This window comes from Bombus pascuorum, chromosome 3 (genome assembly GCF_905332965.1).
Source record: "Bombus pascuorum chromosome 3, iyBomPasc1.1, whole genome shotgun sequence".
Taxonomy (NCBI): Eukaryota; Metazoa; Arthropoda; class Insecta; order Hymenoptera; family Apidae; genus Bombus; species Bombus pascuorum.
The window spans coordinates 11,321,718-11,348,006 of NC_083490.1; the positions used below are offsets into that span (position 1 = coordinate 11,321,718).

The 26,289-nt window shown below is 30.6% G+C and overlaps 6 protein-coding genes and 2 long non-coding RNA genes across 18 annotated transcripts; 3 read left to right on the plus strand and 5 right to left on the minus strand.

The window, feature by feature from the left end:
- Nucleotides 1–377: 377 nt before the first annotated feature.
- LOC132904895 (uncharacterized) lies at nucleotides 378–4,275 on the minus strand. Its single transcript, XR_009657686.1, has 2 exons — nucleotides 1,316–4,275; nucleotides 378–556 (listed from the first exon to the last, which is right to left on the minus strand). It is a non-coding gene; the product is annotated as an uncharacterized LOC132904895 (long non-coding RNA).
- On the plus strand, nucleotides 407–9,205 carry LOC132904885 (androgen-induced gene 1 protein-like). Of its 4 annotated transcripts, none has more exons than XM_060955710.1 (5): nucleotides 4,400–4,584; nucleotides 5,597–5,797; nucleotides 7,769–7,906; nucleotides 7,994–8,211; nucleotides 8,429–9,205. In XM_060955710.1, the coding sequence occupies exons 2-5, from the start codon at nucleotides 5,639–5,641 to the stop codon at nucleotides 8,625–8,627; spliced, it is 714 nt and encodes a 237-aa protein (XP_060811693.1). In that variant the 5' UTR covers nucleotides 4,400–4,584; nucleotides 5,597–5,638; the 3' UTR covers nucleotides 8,628–9,205. The 4 variants fall into 4 exon arrangements, with proteins under 4 accessions (XP_060811697.1, XP_060811693.1, XP_060811696.1 ...); XM_060955713.1 differs by having other exon boundaries at nucleotides 5,605–5,797; XM_060955711.1 differs by lacking the exon at nucleotides 4,400–4,584 and adding an exon at nucleotides 4,618–4,745.
- On the minus strand, nucleotides 5,844–7,773 carry LOC132904900 (uncharacterized). The gene is made up of 2 exons (XR_009657691.1): nucleotides 5,970–7,773; nucleotides 5,844–5,887 (listed from the first exon to the last, which is right to left on the minus strand). It is a non-coding gene; the product is annotated as an uncharacterized LOC132904900 (long non-coding RNA).
- Nucleotides 9,177–15,096, minus strand: LOC132904864 (protein smoothened). 2 transcript variants are annotated; one of them, XM_060955653.1, is made up of 9 exons: nucleotides 14,873–15,096; nucleotides 14,341–14,661; nucleotides 13,573–14,013; nucleotides 13,332–13,501; nucleotides 12,872–13,212; nucleotides 12,471–12,672; nucleotides 12,222–12,392; nucleotides 11,688–12,142; nucleotides 9,177–11,600 (listed from the first exon to the last, which is right to left on the minus strand). In XM_060955653.1, the coding sequence occupies exons 1-9, from the start codon at nucleotides 14,882–14,884 to the stop codon at nucleotides 10,852–10,854; spliced, it is 2,862 nt and encodes a 953-aa protein (XP_060811636.1). In that variant the 5' UTR covers nucleotides 14,885–15,096; the 3' UTR covers nucleotides 9,177–10,851. The 2 variants fall into 2 exon arrangements, with proteins under 2 accessions (XP_060811636.1, XP_060811635.1); XM_060955652.1 differs by having other exon boundaries at nucleotides 9,177–12,142.
- Nucleotides 15,097–15,869: 773 nt separating this feature from the next.
- On the plus strand, nucleotides 15,870–20,879 carry LOC132905366 (dyslexia-associated protein KIAA0319-like protein). 3 transcript variants are annotated; one of them, XM_060956582.1, is made up of 15 exons: nucleotides 15,870–15,986; nucleotides 16,052–16,390; nucleotides 16,479–16,891; nucleotides 16,966–17,138; nucleotides 17,227–17,604; nucleotides 17,673–17,898; nucleotides 17,978–18,351; nucleotides 18,432–18,543; nucleotides 18,619–18,767; nucleotides 18,846–19,036; nucleotides 19,111–19,210; nucleotides 19,281–19,601; nucleotides 19,671–19,772; nucleotides 19,847–20,032; nucleotides 20,105–20,879. In XM_060956582.1, exons 3-15 carry the CDS (start codon nucleotides 16,485–16,487, stop codon nucleotides 20,251–20,253), a joined length of 2,868 nt encoding a protein of 955 aa, XP_060812565.1. In that variant the 5' UTR covers nucleotides 15,870–15,986; nucleotides 16,052–16,390; nucleotides 16,479–16,484; the 3' UTR covers nucleotides 20,254–20,879. The 3 variants fall into 3 exon arrangements, with proteins under 3 accessions (XP_060812565.1, XP_060812566.1, XP_060812564.1); XM_060956583.1 differs by having other exon boundaries at nucleotides 15,904–16,390; nucleotides 20,105–20,203; nucleotides 20,315–20,879; XM_060956581.1 differs by having other exon boundaries at nucleotides 15,905–16,390.
- A 136-nt stretch (nucleotides 20,880–21,015) lies between these two features.
- Nucleotides 21,016–23,189, plus strand: LOC132905368 (E3 ubiquitin-protein ligase TRIM45-like). Of its 5 annotated transcripts, none has more exons than XM_060956589.1 (5): nucleotides 21,016–21,466; nucleotides 21,785–21,957; nucleotides 22,036–22,259; nucleotides 22,344–22,544; nucleotides 22,630–23,189. In XM_060956589.1, exons 1-5 carry the CDS (start codon nucleotides 21,267–21,269, stop codon nucleotides 22,867–22,869), a joined length of 1,038 nt encoding a protein of 345 aa, XP_060812572.1. In that variant the 5' UTR covers nucleotides 21,016–21,266; the 3' UTR covers nucleotides 22,870–23,189. The 5 variants fall into 5 exon arrangements, with proteins under 5 accessions (XP_060812572.1, XP_060812570.1, XP_060812569.1 ...); XM_060956587.1 differs by having other exon boundaries at nucleotides 21,016–21,185; nucleotides 21,255–21,466; nucleotides 21,785–22,259; XM_060956586.1 differs by having other exon boundaries at nucleotides 21,785–22,259.
- A 58-nt stretch (nucleotides 23,190–23,247) lies between these two features.
- LOC132905083 (uncharacterized) lies at nucleotides 23,248–24,605 on the minus strand. Its single transcript, XM_060956033.1, has 4 exons — nucleotides 24,592–24,605; nucleotides 23,685–23,929; nucleotides 23,483–23,611; nucleotides 23,248–23,415 (listed from the first exon to the last, which is right to left on the minus strand). Exons 1-4 carry the CDS (start codon nucleotides 24,603–24,605, stop codon nucleotides 23,285–23,287), a joined length of 519 nt encoding a protein of 172 aa, XP_060812016.1. The 3' UTR covers nucleotides 23,248–23,284.
- A 242-nt stretch (nucleotides 24,606–24,847) lies between these two features.
- Nucleotides 24,848–26,247, minus strand: LOC132905370 (peflin). The gene is made up of 4 exons (XM_060956592.1): nucleotides 26,037–26,247; nucleotides 25,651–25,825; nucleotides 25,295–25,573; nucleotides 24,848–25,183 (listed from the first exon to the last, which is right to left on the minus strand). The coding sequence occupies exons 1-4, from the start codon at nucleotides 26,046–26,048 to the stop codon at nucleotides 25,092–25,094; spliced, it is 558 nt and encodes a 185-aa protein (XP_060812575.1). The 5' UTR covers nucleotides 26,049–26,247; the 3' UTR covers nucleotides 24,848–25,091.
- Between the last annotated feature and the right edge of the window lie 42 nt (nucleotides 26,248–26,289).

Genomic DNA, 26,289 nt, shown 5'->3' on the forward strand with positions numbered 1-26,289 from the left:
TTAAAATAAGGAATTGTTCTGAATTGTGCCAGTAGCTCTCCGATCATGGTCTATTCGAGAGTAAGCTACCTCATCCCTCTGGAACAGTTACTCTCAAACGTTGAAGAAATACTCTCGAAAGCAACATACAATAGTTTAATTCTCAACCGGACACGTAGTTTTCTGGATAGCTCAATTAGTAAAATACCCGCTTGGCAAGTAGAACATTCCGATTCAAACTCAGCTCAACAACCCGAATATTTCGATCGACCGAATATTTTTCTCCCTACGTAGTTTTTGAATCGCTAGACTCCTAATGACTTACATTTTTGGATTCTACGTATCAAGAACTACCATAATGTATAAAGAAGTTTATAATTTAATCCCCTAAAGCAAAGTTTTATCTTTTTATCAGGATATTAGGAAAATGTACATGATAAATCAGCTACACCATATTTCATCGTGTCTGATGTACACGTTTACGACATACAGGGGGTTTTTGATTACGATACCTCTGCTGAGAACCCCACATGGTGACTTCGATCCAGGACAACTTAAGTTCTTGACTGTATGGAACCTGGTAAGTTGCATATTTTTAATATTAACAAAATTGTATTTCGTTTAAAACATTTATAATTCTTTTATTCGACATATTTTGTTTTCTATTGTTCATCATATCTTATGGTTCACGACATGTAACAAGTGTCGACAGATATAATTAATATAAATTTCAAAAAATGTTATGTTATGAAAAATATTGGCAGCAAAGAATATAAAACAACTATTAACTTAGATGATGTGACATACTTCTTAATTAAATACCAAAATTTTTAAGCATATGCAGATGTATTTTTAAGATATTTAAGATTATATTTTAATCAATTCCGAAATTCAGATACACGTTGTACACGAAATCTTTAAGCTCGCCCAGCAGTCATTTATAAACAGAAAATAAACAGCCAGCAACCGGCAAGAAATATTGATGTATACACTGACACACAACTCTAGGCGAAATTCACTGTAGTACCGGTAGTTCTTGGCGAATATCTTGGAAACTAAGCAAATCCACTTTTTCTATGTATAGACAAAAATTAAAATATCAATTTCTACAACATATCCGAAAATCATTGAGATCGGAGGCTAGTTAGTTTTTTTGTGGTTTCATCTAAAGTTTGTATACGTCATTCACCCTGAACGTTGTATTTATAGTCTTATATAAACGTTTAGTCAAACGCTAATGAATTTACATCAACGCACTTGTGTCAGCTAAATAAGTACAATAATATTTCGTTCCACATTTTGTAACATGAAGGAGCGTCAATAAATGACTTCATACCGAAACTAAATATGAAGCCTTGACGTTACGTTTATACATCAAAATTCTTATTCATATGCTAGTTACGTACAGTCATTATTTAATACCCTTTTTTACATTTCCTTTCTACTCTCGCTTTTCTACTTCGTACAATGTCTCGATGCCAATACTCAAGTACGGTTTGCTCTCCGCGTCTACTTCGTGTTTCGAGACACATGCGCGTTGCAGCGGCTCATTGGGTATGTGTGTGTGAATCTGGATCTCCTTCCCCATATCAAAAGTATTAAGCCGGTTTCACACGGCGATACGTGTACCGCAAAATACGTGCCGCAATATACGTATGAGATATATTTCCAGGAATAAAATGTACAGTATCATTTATACTTGAGTCAATCATTTGTATAGATCGTTCTTTGATCTATAGAAAAGTATCGCCAGCGATCGAGTTTCTCAAGATGCACGAAATCAGTACCGTCAAACTGTATTTGTCAACAATCGCCGTTCAAATGCTTCTGTTGGCATACATGTATAGTGTATCCAACGTGACGAGACAGTAAATGTAAACAAAATTTTGAAAAGAAAAACTGCAGTTGTAGCTATTGGCTGCCGACTAGTGCATTCGAAAGTCGACTGCCTCGCCTCGTTGGATATACTATAGCATACCCACACATTTCATATACGTATCATCGTGTGAAATCGGCCTTATAGCACAGACGCTGGTTGCCTCTATTCGCTATTGCCAATACGTCATAACCTATACATGCTCTGACACCGTTACGTAAGTGTATATAGCTTGGTATAGCGTACATATAAAGCACGATCGTATATACAGATTCTGAAAGTCCCATGATAGGGGCACTTCTAGTCATGGTATAGTATAAAGGTGTTCGAACACCCCTCAAGCGATTTGTGACTATTTCCTGGTAGTTCTCTGACAACCTGTAGATTGCGTCAAAGTAAAAAGTCTGATAATTGTGCATAAAGGGATAGAGCTCAGTGATTTTGATCAAATTTAAATATATTGTGAAACTAAAAAACTAAACACATTTTCGACGAATTCACCCGTTATAGATCGCTTACTGGCTGTCGCATCGTGATGTGTATGGGCCATTGATGTGCACGTACAGACAAAATTCAATGTACTAATAGCAACAATTTTTTACCAATCACTCGAAAACTAAAACTGAGCGGTGGTTATATATTATACATAAAATCTTCATCCTGATACATATTTAAATTTCATTAAAATCGATGAAATGTATCCCTTTATATACAATTGCCGAAAATCCAAATTCCTCTGATTTTTTGCTATAATATCATCAGTAAAATCTGTATTATACTTTTTAACAACTTTCTTTTAAGAACGATGTCTCTTGCGAAGGTCAAGGGAACTACTCAGTATTCGTCACAAAGAGATACTAGGATAGAGATATTTCGTCAAAACACCATTTTTTACCAGAGAATTTCTCCTCTCTAATATTACACAGATTATTTACAACGTGGTTGTAGCACAAACAAAATATGAGAATCTCATAATTTGAAATCTAAAAATATTGACAATATAAGATTCTTGCTCTTCTTATATTCAGAATTTAGCTCTACCAGTTTCAGAATCTGTACTTTACACTAAGGTCGTATATATAATGAATGGTATATATAGTATGTGCAAAATAACATGCTTCCTTGATGTTTGTTTGAATAACAAACTTCTCATAATACCCATCGTTTTAAAAACATGGTTTCATTAATCAAACAAGGTTGTGATACATAACGAATATTCCATAAATAAAAAATATCTACGGTCAGAAAATAGGTAATGTTAATTCTTTTACAAAATTGTGTAACAATATCTTGTAAAAATTACCAAAATGAAGTTACATATTATTATACAACACAATCTCAATGGTTGTATAAAGTGTCCCGTATAAAGTGTCCAATTTAGAACGCAAAATTTCTAGTTATACTATTGATTGCACGCAATCGATAAAACGAAGTATTCATATTTTATCTTTCTATAAGGTCAAGAAATATTTACGTATCTCAACTTGATTAATGAGTTACGACATACTATTTTTCAAAAAATATGGTTTATTTGAAATATGATATTGAAATTCATAATACTTTTTCTTTTTTAATTAAAATAAAATCTGCAACGACCACTATACGAGAGTCTGTTTAAATTTAGCGTGTACATAATAGAAATCAGCGTATCACTCGAGCATAGATGTAATATAAAATCGTGAATGGTGGTAGGAAGTGAAAAATCACGTAACATGTTGTGGTGGTAATCACCTTTCTCCAGTCTTGGGATCCAATCCTCTATTTATTACTATATAAATAAGTAATACGTCTCAATGAAGTAATATTGAACTTTGAAATGGAAAGCGCTTTAAAAATCGAAAGAAGTTTCTCATGTATCGCGATGATAATTATGAAATTTCCGTAAATAATTACGAAATTTATATTTATCTTCAATTATATTTTTATATAGATATAATTAGTATAGACACACAGATTAAAATATCTAATCTTCATCGGGCATTAAACTTAAAAGAAAGAAACATGATATTCTTTAGAACAGGTCAGGAAACGATTTTTGTCAGCAAAAACTCGTGCGCATTCCGTTCGCGCAGAAAAAGAGCAACAAGAACAACAGCATCTTTTCTCTCTGTCTTTTAATGGCGCTTCTCTATTTCGTACACGCCCCATTCCTTTTTTTATGTCCTAATTTCGTACTATATTATATACTTTATATTTATTTGGCTTTCGAAATTAATGCGCATTTTGATTGAAAAAAATAAGATAATGACTGTAGATGTGCTACTTGCTAAATATAGGCAGATTTAGACAGTGTTAGTTAGTTCTATTAGTAATAGAATACGATCGTATACAATGTCGTAAATTTCTTTCTTGCCTTATATATGTATATACAGATTCCTTTTTATGTTTCTGATCATTTTGCGTATCCATTATATATGCAAATTTTATTTACTTGTGTAAATTTTAACCTATGCACCGTAGTATCTAACTCTCTCCAGATGAAACCTTACGCACATGGTGAACTGGCTATTTCTCTCTTTCTCACAATCCTCATACTGTATTTTCATCTATCCGTCAGTCAGTACGTTGCAGACCGTCGACGCGGTCGATACTATTAGTGCGGTTTCAGAAAGCCGAAGTTTCCAATTTTTGCTATTAAAAAAAAGATAATTAGAAAATATTTAAGTAATATAGAATGTTTACTTTGCAATAACTTCAACTTTTTAGTTATTTCGGTTTTATTAAGTGAGGTTAATATCTTATCTATTTTTGCATAATTATATAGACAGCTACATTTACCCTTTTCTTTGCTATCATCAACGGTCTGTGCATTGTTCATTTTGCATCGTTAGTTTTTTGTTTTGTTTTTGTGAATTGTGTAGGTGGATGATCTTAGAAACACAAAGTAAATGTCAGTGACTTCAACAAGCCTATTATTTATAGTATATTATTTTTTAAGATTAAAAATATTATAAATTTCTTTTTATATAGAAACGCTATTTTTAGTCCCACGATTATTTTTTTACTGTAATGAAATCAACTACAAAAAGCACGTGTTATTGTAGGAGCCATCTGCTTTGTTTGTAATAATTTAAATTTCAATTTTATGCTCAATCTGTTACTTGGAATCTAATACACGATACTATATATAATAGTAGTAGATTAATATTAGATAAAGTTATCGAAACAAAGTAAATAACTGTTTGAAATGTTACATACCATTACAATACCACTTTATTACGTGCTATTTACGTAATTTGAGAGTAAACTGCCTTATGTAATTCATAGTTGAACACAATATTATAGTTTCTTATATACCTTTCTTTAATCGGCTATATAAGTACATTACATATATACTATATACAGTATACATACACAAGAAAATGTAATTAATAAAGAAATAAATTCCTTATTAATGTAATATTTAATATGTAACTTAGCTAATATGTTATACAAAAGGGAAGAAACAATATCTTTTTTTGCACATTTTTATCCATTTTTTTGAATTTTCATAAACTATTTCATAAATTTAAAACAAATGTTATTAATACAGAATGGATAAAATTGCGATTGTTATAAATTGTAACTTGAAAAAAGGCTTCTATTATAAAAATAGAGAATTCAATAATACATCCTTTTTGCATGACATAAGAAATGTTTGTTAAAATAGTGAATACACACAGAAAAGATGAATAATTCTTTTATCAATTTATTCCTGTGTGATTGGTCGAATACGATCGCCATCATGGAAATCTATCAAAGCGTTTCAGATCACGAAAAAACTGTATGTGAAATAACTACGAGATGCAGGAAGGCCTACTAATTGGATTTCACATGATCTCCTGTGCGCAATTCGCGTTCTCCGTGTATTATGATTACATGTACACTATTGTCCCTCCGAATGTTATCAAAATACACAACAGCTACGGCGGGAAATTCAAGTTCCTCACTTTCTGGGACGCGGTTAGTATCGTGATGATCAATGAATTGGTCTCTTTTTTCACATGCGATTAGATTATTTTCCAAATCCACCTTACATAACCACTTACGATTCTGTTAAAAATACTAACCTAATAATTACTTATCAAATAAAGCTGATAATATAATAAACATCACTGATCAAAATGGTACTTACAATTATAGAATATCAATTGACTTAAAATAATTGTTAATTATTAGAAAACAATTATCGGTATACTATTTTCCAGGCATGTTTTACATAAATACTTGTAAGATTCGTTTACATCAATTAAACTGAAATTGCGTGATGTTTTTCATCTTATTTCACATTTTCATTATTTTCATTATTAAGGAGACGTAAGAATACGATATTGTATCATATTCGCATATTGCATTCGCAAAAATGAAAACAGTCGAAATTACAGGATAATACAGTGATCTTTTTGGAAATTGAATATATTTAATTATAATTACTGATTTCTCAAAATTGTAATAAAAAATTAATTTACACATCAAAGTGATTTACAAATCAAATGTTTTAAATGTTTAGATAACAAACAAAGTAGTCGTCAATAACATTAACATAGTATATATAGTATCTCCAATGAAGCAGTGTAAATAAAGAAAATTTTATTATTGCGACTGCGATATTGGCATTCGCAATAAACTTGTTTACATTTATTGCTTCATCTCGTTGGGCGAGCTATAGGGACATCACAATACTCCATATATACATTATGATATTTATATATTTATTGAACTAATGTCTAAGCTGGGAAAATAAATTTTTCACAATCTTTTGCTGCCACTGAACGATTTCATATGACCATTTCACGTTGATATTACAAATTATGAAGTTCGGATAACAACAAAACTCAATTGTTCGAGTACCACTCCATATTATCTCCAAATTACAGTACATGTCATGTCATGTTATTTATATACAGTCAAGTGACTATCATTGCATGATTTGAAGTGTCCATACAAGACAATTGTTTTATTAGTATTTAATTGCTGTCAATATTTCTCGGTATAATTCATGACAATAAAACTTTGTTTATCTGCATGTATGAATATATTTTATATGTTACGACGTTACATACAACTACGTACATATATAATTTTTTATTCATATATAATGTTGGTTTAAATATTCATCAGCGTTCATATTATTAACATATTGCGGATATTCATTAGTTCATGAAAAATTACAAGCTCCATAAAATACATTTAAGATAATAGATACATATACATATAGAAATACAAAGAATATCCAAAGTACAGTATAATTATCATAATGAAAAACGGCAAGAGTTTGGCTAAATTTTATTGCTTTGTTTCTGTCTCTAGATGTTTAAATTTACATACATAATGTATTACTACATTATTCATTTTAGAATTAATATTAAACATGATATGCGAATACATTTATAATAAAATAATTAGAGAATAGAAGCAGAAGAAAGTTTTCACTTTGTACTAAATACATATGTGTAATTGACAAATTACAAATTATAGGTTATATTAGATAGAATAATGAAATGACTTATAATTTATGCAATATATTTATGTACGTATGCAAATTTAATTTGGTCTTTTGTCAAACTTATTATAGTTATGTTAATTATTGGGATTTTTTATTTGCTATTTGCATTATTCTTATTATTATTATTGAAGACATGATGTTTGTTCAATTTCAAAGGAGATGCAACATCATACTACTTTTGTACTGAAATTTCAACATTACGTCTCAAGTTTCACTGAAGAAATCTACATTCTGTACAAAATTATCTTCTAAACTAATTACTAATATATTTTAAACTTTTACTTATTAGTTACATAAATCGCAACAAGTAAACCGGTAAAAAATATTTTGAATAATTTTTACAGAAAAATACAGTACCATATATTCAAGTTTTTTTAATTATTAATCTAAACAGTAGAAATTAAGTGTGTAATCATTTATTGTTTCAGATCGTTCAAGCGATATTTTTCTTCATATGTATTCTGAATGATTGGTTCGGCACAAATGCAGTTAGTCCTAAGAAGACACCATTCATACGTAAATTAAAGGATAATATACATGCGATCCTCGGTTTTCCAGTCGCCATGGTAAATTAAGAAAAAGACAAAAACTACAAAATTTAGTAAAAAGTTAAAAATTTTCATACATTTTCATATGATTTTCTCGGATTATAGTTCGTTGGAGTAGTATTCTGGACTTTAATGTTCGTGGATCGCGAATTGGTACTTCCAAAGGCGCTGGATCCTTACTTTCCATGGTGGCTCAATCATTTAATGCACACAATGATCATGGTTTCCACGCTAATAGAAATGATGATAGCCCCGAGAAAATATCCAAGGAGATGGATTGGCGTTTTATGTTTATTCTCCTTCATATTTATATATTTAATTTGGTACGTTGACTATATAATAAAATATATAATACTTATAAGAGAATATTATGCTTTGGTCAACTGTCATATTTTGCTTTTAAACTTTGATTAAAATTTTGATTAGGATTTTTAAATTATAAGTAAATATAAAGTAGGCTTAATATATAGTAGCGTAAAGTATAATATAACGTAAAAGATTTATTATTAAGTTAATTACGTAAATTATTACTATTTTCAGGTTGCATATAATTTTCTATAAGAGCGGTATCTGGGTGTACCCAGTACTAGATGTATTGCCGCTGTCGTTACGAATTATATTCTTCATTGCAATGTTTTTAATCGTCTTATCCTTGTATGTGATCGGCGAAGCAGTGGACAACTTTCTTTGGGGTAACGAATATACTAAAAGTAAAAAATCTTATGCCAAGAACAAATAGCCTCGCCCATGGTGATTAGCTGCGCTGACTTCGGTCATACATTAGCCTCCTCTAAGGTGGTGGTAAATAAAAATTAAAAACCAATTTTCTATCTCCTCCTCCTTTTCCTCCTCCTATCATCCCCCTACTCCATTTATCCTACATTACGGCATGCACGCGTATCCAATGGATAAATTTTCTTTCGGAAACACTTAAACAAAAACATAGTAATATGTGCATGCAAGGACGGAGTGCGTTAATTTTTACTCAAAAGCAGAAAGCACGAGGAGAACATGGTCGTTAACAACTTGTTCACTTGAAGAGGGTTGCGTAGCTGGAGCATGTAGATGTGACTTTTTTCTCTCGTGTGGTTTGTGTCATATGCAACAAAGAAAAGGGAAGACTAATTGTAATGACTAAATACACTGCACACACTCTGATGCCTGATATTCATGGTTATGTAAATTAAAAAATGCAAAGAAATGGAAAGTAAAAAAAAAAAAGAAAAACACGGACAACACACATACGTACACACGATGCAACAGCTAGTACATTTTTATACGTTCAATATTTGTTACTCTGACAACAAAGAAATGAAATAAAATGTAGAAAGAAAGGAAGAAAATGCGTCATAGAGATGTGGTGAACTGTGAACACGTGTGTGGAATGAATGCATTGTTCCGCGTTTTGAAGGTCAACAGACATGTTTGCAAATACCGTTTTATCAAATACTAAAATCCGGCTGTGTTTGTACCGAGTATAGGAAAAAAGTACGTAGCAGAATGTATCGGACCGGATTTGAAAGCATAATGAAGTGAGGCGAATCGAGCAAGAGGAATATGCTTTTGCTGGACTGAGCAAACTGATCGAGCAAAGAAATCATTAACACGTGTACTCGTGTTCACCAAGATTTGATGCCCGTTTTGAAAACGTATCGAATGGAGATGAGAAATACCGTTTTCGCATTTATAACAGATTAGACTAACTTTAGAGATCCAGTTTAGCATTTCGTCATTTATATAGTGTACATAGAAATATGACATAGTCGATCAGGAGTATAGAGTTTGTTAACGGATTTTAGTTATACCTTTAAACAATAAGTGTATTAAAAAAGAAAAGAAAAAAAGATGTATAATTTTGAAAGATCTTCATGAATTTTCAATATTTATTACTACAATAAAATCAAAATATCACGTTAACGTGACTGACTTTATCTGTGAGTAATGGAGGACTCGTATACTGTTAAACTATATACGGAAAATATCAATTATCGATAACGGGTTGACCTCATCTATAAATATATTAGTAAATTTCAGAATACATTTTCACAAAGATACGATATGTTGTACTAATATTCAATTGAGATATTTTTATTTATAGAACTAGATATTTTCCATTTATTTCATAAAAAATTTTAATAATAATTAATTATTGTAATAATTTATACAAAATGGAGGCAAAAATTGTTGAAGAAATGATGTATTGCTAAATACGTATCATTTTTGTTTAATACTATTGAATAAAGACACCTTTTAATGTATTTTTTTGTTAATATTATATGTATTTTGAATGTTGTATTAAAAATGTAAAATGTAATTTCTTTCAATTTGTTGCACAATTCGTCTTAACTTTTTAAAGGACAAATTTAAAATAAGGAAATAGATTCTACTTGTACATACATAAAAAAATATTTGTATGTGACTTAAGTACAGTAGGATATGCATTTTGTAGAATACTGTAATATACAGAGCAACGTTAAAAATAGATTTAAATTGTTCTGTATAAAAAGCCAAGCGAAAATTATACTTATAATACGTTTACAATTTTAGTATTGTAAAATGTCATCAAATTATTTTTTACTATATTGAAATTTTATCAATAATAAAATGTATAAAAAGTAATAATATATACTACTAAGATTGAGTTATTTTAAAATAGTATTTACAATTGCAGTGATGCCACTGCACCATTACACATATACAGTCACACATGTAAATAACACAAGCCACATATAGCTGTTATACCGTTAAATTCATTTCGTTCATGAAATATGTTGTTTTCTTCCTTAGAAAATACTCTGAACATACACATATAAAAAATAAAAAAACTTACAAAGCTAAAAAAAACTTGGATAAGTCTAGCAGTATAATAGTTATCAACTAAAACGACAGATTTTGAACTTCACTGTATTGCAAATCATTTTTACAAAAAGTTTTTGTACGTAAAATCAAAGGAAAAACTGACGTTACGTAGTGATATTTTTGTTTTTATTTAATTGCGGTGAGATCTGTGTTCCCTTTGAGCTACAATTTCGGCTATTGATAATCTCATCTATGCTCTGTTTCAATTCCTCCATTTCTAAAATGTCCAATGGCAATGATGTCTGTGTTGCCATTTCTCGTGCATTGCCAGTCTGCGCCTCGGACTGCATTAGTCTTGTCAATTCAGGAGAACACGAGTTTAAACTAGATGCCAGATTTCCCATTCCAGCTTTTCTATATACCTCTTTTATTTCTGCGTCACTTTTCAACTTAATATCACTGGATTCTTGAAACAAGTGCTTTAAAATGGTTTCATCTTGGAGCAAATATTTACTCCTACGGCCTTCTCTGCTCCTCCTATCACTCTCATGACCATAACTTTTCGAACTTTTGTTGCTAATTTTACTCTTGCTACGTTCATGAGGTTCTTCAGGATCTAACATTTTAGCTTCTTCTTCTGGTTGACTGTCATCACTGTCACTGTCTTGATCGTCCTTTTCCATATTTCCTCCTTCGATATCCACGTCTTTTCCTGATATTTCTTGATGCTGTTTCTCCTCACTACTTAAATTTTCATCACTGCCACTTTGCCCTGGAAATAGGAATGGAAGCAGCATCCCAGCATTCTTCCCATCGAATAGTTTAGGATTCAAGGCGCGGTCGTCCAAACCAGCGCTAGCCGATCGTCTCTTCATATTAGGCACTTGAATGGGCGGTACTTTCGAATTGCCACCTATAGTCAACGCCGATAATATCTGTGCACCGAGCTGACTTTCCTGTGACGTCGTACTGCCTCTTCTAAACAGTGGACCTACTTTACCTGATCTAGATTTTCCGAAGTCTCGTCGTCGTTTCCCGCGTCGACCGCGTGAACTGCTAGCGACTTTCCGCGTTGTCTTCAATTCAGCTATTTGAACTGATATTTGTGAGTCCAAAGAGTTTCTTCTAGATTCCACGGACACCCGACGTACGCTAAAGCTGATTTCAGAATCTACAGAATTTCTCCTGTTACTAGATACAGAGCCCGTTGTACCACCGACGAGTGCACCTCTACGAGTAACTAGCTTTGGCAAAGCAGCTGCCCACGTTGAACTGAAATCCTGAGAAGCTACAGAGTTTAGATCGAAGTTTAAACCGACTGGATCCTCGTGGGTGTTATGGAAGCTGATAGACAATCGACCAGCGTTATTGAATGTCTTCCGTTTTGCAAACGCTTGAGCAATTACTTTGTGTTTCTTCAGTCTAATAGGCTCTTCTGTTTCGCAGTTGAATGTTCTACAATAAAATAATTTTAATAGCTTAAAAGTTAAAAAAAAGAATGAAAGCAATGTTATATACTACTATATAATACTACCGTCTAAGAAATCTGGTCCAAGTATCTACAGTTGAACCAGTCCATACCCATGAAGACATAAGAATACCAGCAAAAAATGGTGAAAGCAAGTGTAATTGCATTTTAGCTGCACTCGGTCGTACTTCCATTTTACATTCAGAAATATCCAAATACTTTGTTGTTATTGCACATCTGTACGTGAAATATAAAATATTATTAAACATCGTATATTATTACGTGTCCTAATTTTTTATGTTTCGATTTTCTTACATCATGTAATTTCTAAAACTCTGACGCCATTCTTCAGAATGTTGAAATTCGTAAATGTGGCAATAAAAAGTCACCACAACTGCAGCGAATGTGAAAATCGAGAATAGTCCCGTGCGCACAATGGTCTCTCGTATTTTAGAACTTGCTCTTTCAGATATAATTTCTTGACTGCTTATTTTTAGTCGAATCAAAGTAATTAAACCTAAAAATATTAACAACGTTAGTTAGCGAAGTAAAAATATCATTTTTTAATATTTATTTTCACCAAGATACTTACTAGACCATGATCTTTATGAAAGCATACAAAGAAATATATTTTATTATATGAATAAAAAGTATAGAACAATAGAAAATTTAAATAAGAAAGCTAAATAGAAAAAAGATGTAGATTCAAAACATACCTCTGCATAAGAAATAACCTCCAACGAGTAAGACAATTAACACAGGGCCAAGCAAAAACCAAGCTCTGACTGCATGATTAGTGTAACCCACAAAACATATACCAGTAACACTATTTCCATCAATTTCCCCTAATGCCATGATTGTAACAGTAAGGACAAGTGGTAAACACCAAGCAATTAAGTGGAAGTATGAGCCCTTCTTGTCAATCCTGTCTTGGATTTTGCCTAATGCTTGAAAACTCATATGCCAAGCATATGTAAGGATCACAAACCATACCATAGCTGCCATAAGGGAGTAATACACAAGAACAAACACTACGACACATGACAAATTCTCTCCACTGAAAACATATTAGTAAACAAAGTTTTTATATCTGACTTAATATAAAGATTTTCAACGAAATACGACATATGTAATTATGCAACAATTTATTGTACACATTAAATAATTATAAGCTACCTCGGCTCACTCATTCTTAAGGTTCCATCTTTCCTACACACAATTACTTCTCTGCTTCCTGTAAACTGAGCAAGCCATCCAATACAGGACATCATAAAGCAACAGTTTATGTAAAATACAACTAAAGCTGGATATTTGTTTGCACTTCTCCAATCAATTAAGAATGTTATCTGAAATAACACATAAATTAGATACAATGTTATCTATTTTATATTCCTTTATCGTGACAATTATTACTTACAACTGTAAATAAATTGAATGAACCACAGATGCCTGCGGCCCAGGCAATAAAAGAATGAATTTGCTTATGCTCATCTGGTGTAAAAAGTGGATCATTGCATTGTGTTCCACAACCTTCAACTCCTTCAAAAATAGCAAGTGCATTATCAGTTGGAACTAATGGCCTTAAGCATTTACCAGAGATATTAAATTTCAATTCTCTAATATCATTTTTACATAGTCTGGGAAATAAATCTGTATTTTCACATTTAACAAAACTTGGCCATATTGTGTGATTGAACACTATTCTACACGGTCCTGAAACCATTTTACACATCTCTTGTGATGGTAAATCCACTGTGTCATTGATACATTTTGGCATAAATATTGAGCACAGGAGGGGTTGAACAACTGCCCAACACTTTGGCATATGTCTTAATGCTTGCAATACATGTAGTTTTTCCTGTAAAATAAGTACATAATAAATACATTTAACATAATGAAAAATAAAATATTAGTGTAAAGAATATTTTAAACAATATAGGAACAAGAAAAAGAATTGTAATATTTAGGAGTGATATAGTCAAGGCAGGAAGTACCTGAGGTGATTTTAAATAGGATTTTTCTGACCTGAGATATCTGGTATAACAAGAGAACAAAGAAAAGAGAAAGTGACTCTAAACTTGAAAGATTTGCCTCTTGTAATTTAAAAATAAAAAATTACATTTATAAATATATTCATATTTGAAAATACTTATGTGAATTATACTTCATATGTAATATAATATACCTCTACAATATCTTGGGTTACATGTTCAGGTATAAGATCCAATGTAGTAGTGGTATATGACAATCTTGTACCCATACAAGTACTCCTTTGCATTTCTACACATTTTGCTGCTCTATGACAATTTAAAGAATCAGGTGGTAATTCTCTCATGGGGTACCTGTCCAGCAGATAAGTGGAATCCTTAATCCTATGCCTGGGACTCAACTCTAAACCATGTTTCCATGTTTCATTATTACTATTCGAATTAGTAGGGAATCCGTGCGCCAGTTCCGACGACGCTTGATGAAAGATTAAAAAATAATAAATCAATAGGAGCGTCATCTGGAAAAACATTAATTATCATGAAAAAAAAAGAATTAATATTGTTAAAAAGAAAAAAAAACAGTCATGTACTATATAGTGATAATTTGTTATAGGCTTTCGTAATCGGTGCGCGATTCCCCGGCATGTTATCGGCTCAATTAAAAAGAAAATGTCACGTGTACTGCACCAGAGATAAACAACAAAAGTATTCCATGAATAAAAATAGTACCTTCGGACGCATCACTTAAAACTACACGCCAATTATTTTCTGAACGACTATACAGTGCCACGGAGAAGGCTCTCCGTTTCGTTCGGACAAAGCGTCTTGCATCTTCTACGCTCGCGACAGTCGCATCCAGCATACGAACGCTCGGACCACACACACGTTCCGTTCGCTTCCAGGCCACCCACGACGAACCCAATGAACTTGCTCATACCCATACCTCTTTCCGGTGTTTGAATGCACGGGGCTGTAAACAACTTCGCGAATACCTCACCAGTGGCAGCATCGTGGAATGTGCAGTATTATCTGCGCATCGAACGCGGGAAATTTTATAAATAACTCATCCCATAAATAAAATATTAATAATACATGGTATTTTCTTTTGTGCGTGATTTTTTTTAGCAATTATTATAATTTGTAGTAAATTCATTCTTTTAAATACAGAAGCGATGCATGTATCTGTATTTACAATAAAGTGAGATAAATAAATTACTCGTTGGTTCAATCAATCATTAGATTTTATGTGACAATAATAACACTTGACGTGCTTTTTAAAGAAAACATAAATGAACTTATTATAACTATTACATATACATATTATTATATATATCCGTTATTACATGTATTACAACCTATGTATATCATCTTGTCGACTTTGAGTAATAATTTAATATTAATTTCAATATTACGCTATATAAATAGTAATTTTATAAACCTTAAATTAAAAAATATATTCTGTTGAAATTAAGTTTAATTACTAATGTGAAATGATATTTTTTTACAGAAACTTTTCCTAAAAATTTTTATTCTGACATCTAATTATTATTCAATAAGCCAGACAATAAGACTCGTAAGCCGCTTCATTTACATAATCAATATAGATAACACGGAGCGCCGTTTTTCTTTAAAATGAACGATGAAACACGTGCATCAATAAATGTAATAAAAATACAACGTAACAAATACGCGGATACATGTGTAATTTCGTAAATTATTCCAGGGTTAATTTGTCTGTCAATTATTATTTTTACTGGTGTCGACCTCTGCAAAACATTTCTGTTAAGCACAGGTGTTACAGCATGTGAATTGTCAAAGGATAATAGTGTGCAAAGTACTTTCGGTAATGGTTTATTTTGATGAATATGATAAGTTCATGATGTTAATCAACAATAATATACATTTTAGACTGACAACGTGCTATTAGGTGAAACGTCGGTTTTCTTCACTTGGCCTTTCCTTATTCCGGTGTAACAGGAAATATGATAAATTCCCCTATAGTTGATTAGCTGCTGGCGCTGATAATAACATGCTGTTAATATATGATAAGCCTGGGCCATATATGTGTATACACAAGTTGGAATTAATACCAACGGAACATAATACTATACGATCTCTTGACAGTCTGCGACCAGTATTAGATAGTAAAGCAATCCTTAAGGTGACAGATGTGTAGTAGAATAACCTGAAAAATTATCTCGATCATACCAAGTTTTATTGATAATTTTGAAGTGTACGAATAAGAAGGTAAAATATTTTTTTTATGTAAAAATTAACATAAATAATTTTACAATAAGATTTCAAATAAGATATTTTATATTGGAACTTTTTGTAGTTGAAGATGTTTAAGATCCTTTATTTAGGATTATATTTATTGCTATTTGGAAATTGCATTGGTGATTATCCAGATAGGGACACAAAATGGCAAATGCTATGCCCAGGTTTATATCCGAGAGCTTTTACAAGTTACACGCCTCGTGGAAATCTATCTAGTGGAATATATACTACCCAGCCTTTAAATACCATGAAACACTGTGTCGCTGCATGCTGCACCGAAACTACATGCAATGTGGCACTTATGCATAATGGTACCTGCTATCATGTGCAGTGTAAAAGTTCCAAATTATGTATACCTTTATATAGGAAGGATTTGGCAAATGAAAATCCTCCAAGCATGGTTTTAGTAAAACCTGTAGAAGAAGATGAGATGTGGAGTGATTTGTTGGATCAAATAAATGATGATACTGGGTAAGATTTTAATTTCATATATAATATTTTATTATAATTTTGTTTAATTAATAATTATTCTAATTGATTTCTAGAGGGTTTCTCATGGATGGTACAGAAGGAGATCATATTCTTTTTGGTGGGTCAAATGGGATAAGTTGTATCACTCAAACGAATTGTTTAGAGCATGAAATTTGTGTTAAGTCTGGGGATAAGTCTGATATTGGAATTTGTCAGTGTTCTACTGGATTTAAGCATAATAGTGCAGGTAATTATATCATTTAAGCAGTCATTAGAAAGATATTCAATGTGTTTTAATATATTGAGAATTTTTTAATTCGTATTAATTGTGTTAGGAATTTGCACTTTGGTGGAAGACATAGAACTTGGTGTAACACCTCAAGGAAAACCACAAAGTATAAAAGATTCTGGAACATCTATGAAGCCACCAGTAAAACGACTGCTGGTTTCTGCAGTTTCAAAAGAAGTACGCTTACCAGAGAATGAAGTAACATTATCTGCATATACTGTGCCAGCAGAACAAGGAAATGAACATTACAATTATGCTTGGAGTCTTCTAAGCCAACCAGATGGCCATACTGGCACAATGTCTGATCAGAACTGTATGACTGTTAAATTAAGTAATTTATCTGAGGGTTTATATACTTTTAAAGTAACAGTAAATGGTCCAAATACCTATGGAGAAACATACGCAAATGTTAGCGTTTTACCACGTAAGTTTTCTTATTATGCTTATATTTTCTTTGGTTATTATAATTTATTGATTTAATATTATTTGCAGCCAAGAGAATAAATCAAGCACCAGTTGCTATAATTTCACCCGCGTCGCAGGTTGTAAAATTACCGAATACGGGAGCTGTGTTAGATGGTTCGTCGAGTAAAGATGACGATCGTGTTATTTCTTATCATTGGGAATTGCAACGAGGTCCTATTGGATATCATCCTAATCTAATTGATACGCCTACTTTACAGTTAGATAATCTTATCCCCGGCAACTATACTTTTAAGTCAGTATTGGTATTACAAACTGTTTATTTATAAAAAATTTAATAATTGTTTAATATTTCAAATCTTTTATTTTTTTAGGTTGACAGTAGAAGATTCCAATCATATCACTAATTCTACAAGTGCTAATATAACAGTTTTGAAAATAATTGATTATCCTCCTAGTGCCAATGCTGGTCAAGACATTATTATATATTTACCTCAGAACACATTAACACTCAATGGTAACTTAAGTACAGATGATCATGGAATAGCAAGTTGGGAATGGACAAAAAGTCCTTCAGATCAGAATAAGGCAGTAGATATGCAGAATACAAGAACGCCGTATTTACAACTGTCTAATTTGGAGGAAGGAATGTATACATTTGTGCTAAAAGTAACAGATGATTCAGAACAATTTTCTACAGCTGAGGTTCATGTGTTTGTGAAACCACCAACCAATAAACCGCCGAAAGGTAATTACACGATTTTAATTATTCTTATATTTCTATCGAAAAAATCTAAATATTATTTTATTTTACATAATTTGAAATAGCTGATGCTGGAGAACTTATAACTATAGCGTTACCCGAAACAAAAACTGTACTTGATGGTCGGAAAAGTAAAGATGATATTAAGATTGTATCTTACCATTGGGAGCAAATGAGGTAAATTTAAGTTCATATATCTTGTTACATTATATCTTGTAATATTATAATGCAGTATTAAATTTAATTTAACAGTGGACCTAGTAATGCTGTATTTTCGGCAGTGAATGAATCAGTTACGAATATTACAAAATTAACGAAGGGTGATTACGAGTTTAAGTTAACTGTAATTGACGATAATGGAAATAAAGATTCGGACACCGTTAAAGTAAAAGTTACACAAAGTAAATAGAATTTTATCCTACACTCTATTAACTAGCATTTGTAATTACTTGGCTATTAAAGTTAACTTCATTACATAGATAAAAATGCTGCCCCGAAAGCAAACGCAGGTGGAGATCAGGTTGTTGTAGCCCCGATTAGCGCACTAATTATTAATGGATCTCAATCAACTGACGACCTAAGAATTAATGAATGGATGTGGTCGAGGGATCCGTCTAGTCTTGCTATAGGCACTATAGTTCAGAATTCTGATAAATCGCCAATCTTAATGGTAATAATATTTAACAGTATCATAAGTAGACAGTTGTTTATTCATAACAGAGTATTTTAAAATTTTATTTCTAGTTGACAGATATCGTGCCAGGAAGATACCTTTTTAGATTAAAAGTAATAGATGATCAAGGTCTTAGTAGTGAGGATACTGTATCCGTGATAGTAAAATCTGGTAAATATTACAGAAGAAAAGAAACAATACTGTAATAAAGCTTTAAATAATGTATATATATTCTTTATAGACCCACAATTATTGCATTTAGTTGAATTAACATTGAATATCGAAGCAAATTTGTTAACAGTGTCGCAAAAAAATTCTTTGGTATTAAAATTACAAATGTTACTGCGGGATGAAGCATCTATTGTTGTGCGAAATTTGAGAGCGGAGCCACATACAGGCAGAGCTGTCTTAATTTTCTATGTAGAGAAAAAAGGAGGAAAAGTTGCTATGTACGGGCCAGAAGTAGTTAAACGATTGAAAGAAAAATTAAGACAAGATTCAGGCATTCTTCACTTGTCTGTTGCAAACATTGATACTGCTGTGTGTCAAAATAATTGTTCGGGTAAGTATTCTTTATTAAATATCATTACATTATAAATAATTTTGTTGTACGAAATTTGTTTTTAAATAGGTCATGGAGTATGTGATCAAGAAACAAGATTATGTATGTGTGAAGCATTTTGGATGCAAAATTTAATACAGAAATACTTTGGCAATGGCGATTCCAATTGTGGTATGTTAAATTAGATACGAAAAATTTTAATATGAAAATGAATTAAGCTGACTTGAAGTCATACTTTTTTTCAGATTGGAGTATTCTCTATGTAATAATAGCATTATTGTCTTTAGTCGTATGTTGGGTTGGCCTTATTTGGGGTCTTGTTTGTCTGTGTCAAAGAATATGTACAGGTAAACGACGTTCACTTGGTACTAAGAAAAAACCACCGCGTTATTCTCTTCTACAACCGGAACCGGAGGACGACAGCAGCACATGTACGGCATCTTCTCTTTTATATGAATTTAGAAATAATTTTACGTCATGACTCTTTGTGTTTATTTTTATAGTTTCAACACATAAAATGGTGTTATCTGAATCAGACACGGACTCTGATGATGTCTTATTCGAACATCGTAAAGCAAAAAATAGCAGTCAAGTAAGAAACGGTAAATCTCGAAATGGCTTTATTAAAGTGGGCTCTAGAGTGAAAACATGAGGTAATAGTCACACTTGTTAGGGTTTTAATGAATCGCGCATCAAGTAAGCCATAATTTCAGGAATTTGTTTCAGGAATGTATAGAACGTAAGATTTCGTTAAACGACGCACATTTGTGTACGTTTGGCAAAAAAAAAAAAAAAAAAAAAAAAAAAAAATAAGAAAACCGTAAATTTTACTAGTCAGTTACAAGGCTGTAATTTTAAGTATGTATCTAGCAAGGATATGATTTCTCAGAACTCGCCACTTGTAAAAAGAATTTGACGAAATTAGATGTACTTAAAGAAGTACTGATTAGAAACAAGAAAATACACGCGCTCACTTTATTGCATTTTGTTTGATTTATTCGAAGTAACACATATATTTATTGGTATTGTGTACACATATTTGGAACTTTTATTATATAATTGTAGTTGTGCCGCCGTATATATGCGCGCGGTATTATAGCACAATGATCAAACTTGATTTGATTACGGCCTTAGAAAGTATTGGAATTAGTATTTATATATAATAATCGTTTCTTATTCATATATCTCTTGTATGTAATACTTGCTCTTTAATACGTATATCATCGATCTTATTTTTACACTGTATATGGATAAATAATAAAATTTATTATCCATATAGTTAATGTGGTATTTAATTTCCCTTAACATATATTTTAAGCGAATATAGTTTTCGATGTTAAATAGAAATTGTAATTATTTCTTATAGCACGTGTTACAATTATAAAATAATATAAGTAACAGGAATCATAAAATGATTTTAAATTTAGTATAAAGCATTCTAAAGCATCCACATTTTCGTTTCGCATGCGTTCGCTTTAACGTTATTTATAACTCATTACGCTATGGCAAGCACGAAGTAGTGCAAAAGATATTCATACCATCCACCGACGAATTTCTGTATATGTTACGTTTCTCCATAAATCAGTAAGTCCTCTTTAATCTTTTTTAGATTAAATAATTTACGCAATTGTAATTATTCAATAAATAAATTAGCGTGACAATTTAATGGTGTCTATGGATTATATCAACTGTTCGAAATATCGATCTATAAAGAGTTGCTGCAGTGAAAAGTCATCGATGGACGATGAAAATAAGAACAATGAATTTCGTAATAAAGATTGTATATTCCTTGAACGAAAAAATAAAATCGAAGATGGATATTCCACTGTTAATGTGGAGCCATTACGTTTCGTTAAAAATGTACGGTAAGTGTTACTTTTAATTTTTATGTACATTGATATAAAATGCAAATTCTTTTCTTATATATTTTAGTAAACATTAAAAATTTAATTCATTGTTAAGAATCTAAAGACAGAAATGACTTTCTAATTCATATACACACTATAGATTTTGAAGCAAATAAAGCAACAAGTTCATTAAAAAATTAAAAAAAGAATCTTTTACCATAAAAAAAGTTACATAATTTTTTTTTCATTTAACTATGATAAATGCTCCAATCCATCTTTATCGTGGAATGCGAATAGACCAAATTCTGTATATCAATTTTTTGAGTTACCTTCTAGTATAAAAGACCAAATAAATGGAGATATACAAGAGGAAAGCTTCTCTTCCTTTAATATGCAGGAAGATAAAGATTTTCGATGTCCTAGATGTGGTCAAAGCATGCAAGAACCTAGATTACTTCCTTGCTTGCATCCTATATGTTCAACATGTATTTCAGAATTAATGAGTAAACGTAAGTGGTATAGAATTAAAAATTTAATGTACCTTCTCAAAAACAGAAATCTTATTATGCTCTCTTTTACATTCACAGCATTCTATAATTTTACAAAAAGTATTAAAACTCAAAATAATCAATCGGAAAGCAACCAAAATAATTATTACGAAATTTGCCCTCTATGTGATGTTCAATTACCAAATGCTAATTCAACAGTTCCACCTCCGCATTATCCTCTTCAGTATCGTTTGATAATGAGTGCTATCCGCTCTAAATTTACAAACAAAATACTTTGTGATATTTGCCCAGATGAAGTTGTTGTAAGCATTATGTCAAATTAAAATAAATTTACATCTTAAAGATATTTAAAAATGTTATACTTTTAATATTTAATATTTTTAAAGGCAGTTGTTCAGTGTTCCACGTGTCTCCGCAATTTTTGCTTAGAGTGTGGTATGAAACATCAACAACAAATCACATTGGAATTAAAACCATTAAAACATTCGATAAGACCGCTAATGGAAGCTACAAAAGTACGACGTACTGCACTTTGCCAGCAACATCCTACACATGCTTTGCGTTTTTATTGTATTGCTTGTCAACAGGTTCATAATTTGCTATTTTAATTATATGTATAACATTTTTCTATTTAACAAATAGTATTTTTTATGTATATAAGATATTTTTTAGGTAACCTGTAAAGAATGTATGTGGAGTAGTCAACACAGAGGTCATGCAAGTGAAAATGCTGCTGGAGTTGCAAAACGAGTTATTTTATATTTAACGAAAATGTTGCAAAGAGCAAAAATGCTTTTAAACATGCTCCTAACGCAGTACGATCGAGATGCATTTTTAAATAGCTCTTTTGAGGAAATAAATGATACCTGCATTTCAGTTGATTATAGGTATGTTAAACTGATAATTTCTTAAATCAATTATTCGTCAGATAATATTACAATTATAAGAAATATATATACACATATAAAAAAAATTAGGGATATGCTAAGACAGAAGGTATATTATAAGAGAAACATACATAAGTAAATATACATACATATACTACTTACATACATGTATCTGAATTGTCATGTGATGATTATTACTATAGATCTTAAGATTCAATTAAGAATATTGTGTGACTGTCATTTGAGGTAAAAATTTATGCATTTTTGTAGGATAAAAAAAACTGTGATAAAAAATAACTGTTACTATACAAATAATTAAAAAAAATAAAACATTCCATTATATAATTTTATGCTATTATCTATATATAATAAATGTTTATATTTGTAAAAGGAATAAAACATATTCATGAAAAAATAAAATTTATTTCAAACCACTACCATTAAAACAGCAGTTGATGTATACTTTTTTTAAAAGAGAGGCAACATCCATAACGTAAGATTGATCCACAGCAAGACCAATGATATACCCCAGGATGTCCAATATGACCATGGCCACAACCTTTATATCCACCTTTAATTACATGATATATTCTATACTATAATAAATAATAAAATTATTTAGAGAATTTATATATTACCAGGTATAATTCCTCCACAGCCACAAGTGGCTTCTTTCTTACCCCCACTTGAACAGAAAGTACAACAGTGATAAATACCAGTATGAAGAGGTTTGAATATAGATGTCCTTGTATTTTGACTGGAATTTTCTGTAAAAATTTGTATTTATTAAAAAAAATATATAACAGAAGATCATGATATTTACATGAATATATTTTTTACCTAATGATATGTTAGATATACCCAAGACTTTAAATCTTTTTATTATTGTATTAGCAAGACTCAATATTTCTACATTTGAACCATCTGCAAGTAATTCATTTGTAAGAGAAATAGCATCAAGAAGTTGTCTGGCTCGTTTTAATCTATTGAACTCTTGAATTCTTTCCTGTGCCTGTCTAGAATGTGATGTTGTTGTATCACAATTCTTGAGCTTTGATTCATCGTACAAAGCCTCATTGAAACATCTGATTAAATTAGATAATTATCATTACTTATTTTCTAAATTAAATGTGATTATAAACAGTATTATCTTAATTTTTTAAATATGAACAATAATATTATATTATAAATAGGATCTTAATTATTTGTGTTACAAAGATTATATAATTGTCATGTGATGTACATTCGACAAGATTCCTTATTTACTTAAAATAATGTACCATTAATAATTTTGTATTTCACTGTCATTTGAGGTTTAAGTATGTTTCTTTAGTGAAATATATTTTAATAAATTTTATAATTATCTTCTTACCTAATTATATAGTCTTTAATTGTATACTACTATTATTTCCATAAACAATGTTGTAATTATTTTCAATTTTAATTTACATTATTATAACCTTTTGTAATATATGTAGTTATACATGTGGACATCGGAACAAATTCATATTTATTATTGTTGCATATAGCCTTCTAAAAGATACTTAATGTATTCATCCTTTTGATGTTAGGTTAGAGAAACATTTTTCGAAAAATATGTTGGAACCATGATTATTTGAAATAAAATATTAATTTTTTCATATAAACATATATGAATTATCACATAATTCGATGCATTATTTCATGTACATTCAAAAATATAAGTAGGCTTTTCACAAGAAACTTATGTATAAACACGCAATAATACATTTTAGCTGCCATTGCTTAAACCAGTTTAAACTTAAACCAATAAAGCAATGGCAACTATATATATAAAATGGTGTACTAAATACAAGCAAATATGAATAATATAATATAAAATAAATTAACAATTTTTTGTTCAAATCAATAAAATATACATATTACATTAGTATTATAGTAATGCCACTTATTAAACATAATTTTTGTTAATTTATTTATATACATAAAATGAAAGTTAAATAAAACGCAAATTCATAAAATAATTGTAATCTTACAATTAATTTTCAAAATATTTAATTATTTTTCATTCTATTTTATTGAATCCTCATTAAACATCCAAGCATAATTAAAATATCCTGTTTTATTATATTTGTATGCAATTATTGTAAAATAATTCTAAGCTAGAAAAATTGTAGCTGTGTCTGTTATTAAGGAGATCATAACTTACAATATTAATTTCGGAATCAATTGTATTAAATGTAATTCAACTATTGTTAAAAAGAACTGTTATACAGAACAATCAAGTGCAACACATAGGAAATCTTCAAATCCAATACTGATTACCCCTGCTTGTTCAGTATCTCTTACTCGGAAAGCATCTGTAAAAAGTAGTTAAAAATGAAGTTTATTTATACAATTTATACTTTTCAATATTTTTATTATTTTTAATGATTTTAACATATTTTTAATTGTTATATGTATATATTTACCTGTAAATCTTTGAATTTGTACACATAATACAATAAATTGATCAACTGTGATACTAGAATGGCCCTTAGGATCACTTTTCTTTATAAGAAATGATATAAACTCTGGACTTAATCTATATCCCATTCGTGTTAATGCTGCACTTAATTCACTTTCTTGTATACTTCCAGAATTATCCTGATCAAAACTACGAAAAACACCTAACCATGCATTAATATAATTATAAAGAGCTTGAAATTCATACAAATCTATTGTACCATTCTTTTCTTTATCAAACATTCCTATAAATGGAGAATAAAATGTTTTAGATATTCTGAAGTTTATCGATAAACTAGAGTATTAAATTATAAGAATATACCTATCATAAGTTGACAAGCAGTATCTGAAAATGTACTCCCTTGTCCATTGGCTAAAGCACATTTTAATTCTATAGCCGTGATTCTGCCACTGTTATCTCTATCAATAGCAGCAAACCACTGCTGTACTTCTGAACTTACTTGTGGTTCAGGATTTGTTGCTCCAAACATTGAAGTCTAAAAATATATAACATTCACTTTGAAACAATAAAATATAAACAAGTAATGAATAAGCAAAACATAACATAAGTATTATCATAAATATTGTAATGCTTTATAAATAGTTATAACAAACATGCAGGATGCACTATTATATATTTTAAAATGATAAAAGGTATTTTAATTTATTGATAAAGTATTTCTATCTGAATTGCAGGAAGATAATTACCGGATAGGCCATAATTAACGTTTTCTGCCAGCTGTCAAATAGTATTAATTACAGCGTGTATTCAATTGTTGTACTAATGCAACTCAAGTGAAGTACACAATACATATATGGAATAATTACATGTATGTATATATATTGCATATATAGTTAATTAGTCATTCATACAATCAGAAATTTAATGTGTACCTAATTTTTCAATTGTATGAAATGTTACTTCCTCATTTATACTTCATGAAAGAAAGGATATATTTTA